Source organism: Acyrthosiphon pisum, chromosome X, assembly GCF_005508785.2.
Source record: "Acyrthosiphon pisum isolate AL4f chromosome X, pea_aphid_22Mar2018_4r6ur, whole genome shotgun sequence".
NCBI classification, from domain to species: Eukaryota; Metazoa; Arthropoda; class Insecta; order Hemiptera; family Aphididae; genus Acyrthosiphon; species Acyrthosiphon pisum.
Window position 1 is genome coordinate 67670932 of NC_042493.1, and position 3055 is coordinate 67673986.

Genomic DNA, 3055 nt, shown 5'->3' on the forward strand with positions numbered 1-3055 from the left:
GATTAGATAAGATACTCGATAGCACCCGTTAGATAAAATTAGTTTTTGAAAGGGGTTTGAGTATTGTACGAAATTTAATTTTGGCTGTACAAAATTGTACAAAATAAAGTACATAATACTGTACTGTTTAAAATTAAAATTCGTGAAAAATAGCTGACCCGGGTGCTGGGGTAACGTTACCGTAGCACCCGTAAGATGAATTTGGATTTTGGGGGGGTTTGAGTGTTGTACGAAATTTAATTTTGGTTGTACAAAATAAAGTACATAATACTGTACTGTTCAAAATTGAAATTCGTGAAAAATAGCTGACCCGGGTGCTGGGGTAACGTTACCGCAGCACCCGTAAGATGAATTTGGATTTTGGGGGGGTTTGAGTGTTGTACGAAATTTAATTTTGGTTGTACAAAATTGTACAAAATAAAATACATAATACTGTACTGTTTAAAATTAAAATTCGTGAAAAAATAGCTGACCCGGGTGCTGGGGTAACGTTACCGCAGCACCCGTAAGATGAATTTGGATTTGGGGGGGTTTGAGTGTTGTACGAAATTTAATTTTGGTTGTACACAATTGTACAAAATAAAGTACATAATACTGTACTGTTTAAAATTGAAATTCGTGAAAAATAGCTGACCCGGGTGCTGGGGTAACGTTACCGCAGCACCCGTAAGATGAATTTGGATTTTGGGGGTGTTTGAGTGTTGTACGAAATTTAATTTTGGTTGTACAAAATTGTACAAAATAAAGTACATAATACTGTACTGTTTAAAATTAAGATTCGTGAAAAATAGCTGACCCGGGTGCTGGGGTAACGTTACCGCAGCACCCATAAGATGAATTTGGATTTGGGGGGGTTTGAGTGTTGTACGAAATTTAATTTTGGTTGTACACAATTGTACAAAATAAAGTACATAATACTGTACTGTTTAAAATTAAGATTCGTGAAAAATAGCTGACCCGGGTGCTGGGGTAACGTTACCGCAGCACCCGTAAGATGAATTTGGATTTGGGGGGGTTTGAGTGTTGTACGAAATTTAATTTTGGTTGTACACAATTGTACAAAATAAAGTACATAATACTGTACTGTTTAAAGTTGAAATTCATGAAAAATAGCTGACCCGGGTGCTGGGGTAACGTTACCGCAGCACCCGTAAGATGAATTTCGATTTTGGGGGGGTTTGAGTATTGTACAAAATTTAATTTTGGTTGTACAAAATTGTACAAAATAAAGTACATAATACTGCGTGATTACAATTCGTGATTTTGAAAGTACGGGTGCTGGGGTAACGCACCTCTATCTGCCGGTCCGTCCCTGCTTAACAGTTCTAAATACTACACTAAATTATTTTTATTTTATTATTCAAGATATAGATTCTTATATGTATACATTTTAAACTTTTAAATGATTGTATATAAGTTTTACAGACAGAACTTATCATTTAGACTACTTATTTAATTAGGGGCTGCAGTTGGTCGTGTTTTAAGGAAATTTCAAATTATTATAGGCAATTGATGACATTAAAGTGAATTGTGACTTGTAAGTGTGTTTAAAGTAAACGCACATATAATTTTGTGTCAGTATTATCTGTAATCGTTTTCGGTCAATATTTCCTAGAAAAATCTTGAATTATAACAGTAACGTGGGCCCGTTTCACATGGACGCGTATCTTACGCGCGCGTTTTTAGTTTACATTGATTAAGTTCGTACGCGCCATATACCGGCGAGGGAAACGCGCCATCGTCGGAGTGGCGCGTATGAATTTAACCATTGTAAATGAAAACGCGCGCGTATAATACGTCGCGTATGATACGCGTCCATGTGAAATGACCCTGAAAAATACCGCCCAGTAGGTCGGTCGTAATTTATATCACCGTCAATTAACTTCTCGCAGGCATTGACAATAATACTACCTACTTTAGTTTAGATAAACTTTTTAAAAATGAAAATCCATCAAACCAAATTCCTTCGGTTTTGTCTGCATTTTTAGTCTAAAAGCCACTTGTTATATTAGTATTTTTTTCCTTTATTGGTTTAGACCTGGTGACTTCTCAGCAAAGTGGCTAAGATCTCAGCCGATCCTGATGATGGCTTAGTCAAACCAAGTAACTTCTCTGACAAACCTGGTGACTTCTCAGCCAGCTGGCTAAGTTATCGGGTAAGCCAAGTGACTTCTAAGCCAACCAGCTGAGTTCTTGTTCAATCCTGAAGACTTCTCTGCCAATTTAGTAACTTCTCGCCAAATCCTGGTGATTTCTTAGCCACACCTGATGACGCCTCGGCCAACTTGGTGACTTTTCAACTGAATGCCTGAATTCTTGGCCAAGCCTGATGTTTTATCGGTTAAACATGGTATCATCTTGGACTAACATAGATACATCTCAGCCAACCTGGTGACTTCTCAACTATCCAGCTAAATTAATGGCTAAACCTTGTGACTTCTTAGACAACTGGCTGAGGTCTCGGTCAATCCTGATAATGCCTCGGCTAGGACTAGTGATTTCTCATCCAACCTGGTGACTTCTCAGCCAACTGGCTAAGTTCTAAGCTAAGCATAGTGACTTCTTAGCCAACCAGTCAAGTTCTTGGTCAATTCTGATAATTTCTCTGCCAATTTATTAACATCTCGCCCAATCTTGGTGATTTTTCAGTCATACCTGGAGACTTCTCAGCCAACAAGCCGAGTTCTCAGATGATCCTGATGACGCCTCAGTAAACCTAGTAACTTCCCTGACAAACCTGGTGACTTCTTGGCCAAACCTGGTGACTTCTCGGCCAGCTGGATAAATTTTCGGCTAAACCTAGTGACTTCTCAGCCAACCAGTCGAGTTCTCGGCCAAATCTGATGATTTCTCTTCCAATTTAGTAACATCTCGCCCAATCCTGGTGATTTCTAGGTCAAACCTAGTTTTACTAATACTAAGGCTCTACATATCATGGGTATGGTATGCCACCATTTTGCGACTCATTTATCAATGATAAAATAATAAAATAAAGGGGGAGAAATTCATATTCACATAACATTATTAGTCGTAAAATGGCGGCGTAGCATACCTG

General features: G+C 38.4%; 1 protein-coding gene across 1 annotated transcript in view; it reads left to right on the top strand.

The window, feature by feature from the left end:
• Window positions 1-2785, top strand: part of LOC115033146 — a 6491-nt gene extending 3706 nt beyond the window's left edge. The window contains exons 3-4 of the mRNA XM_029485228.1: window positions 2445-2514; window positions 2650-2785. Coding sequence (XP_029341088.1) covers window positions 2445-2514; window positions 2650-2785 — 206 coding nt within the window. The remainder of the gene's footprint in view (window positions 1-2444; window positions 2515-2649) is intronic.
• The last annotated feature ends 270 nt before the right edge of the window (window positions 2786-3055 follow it).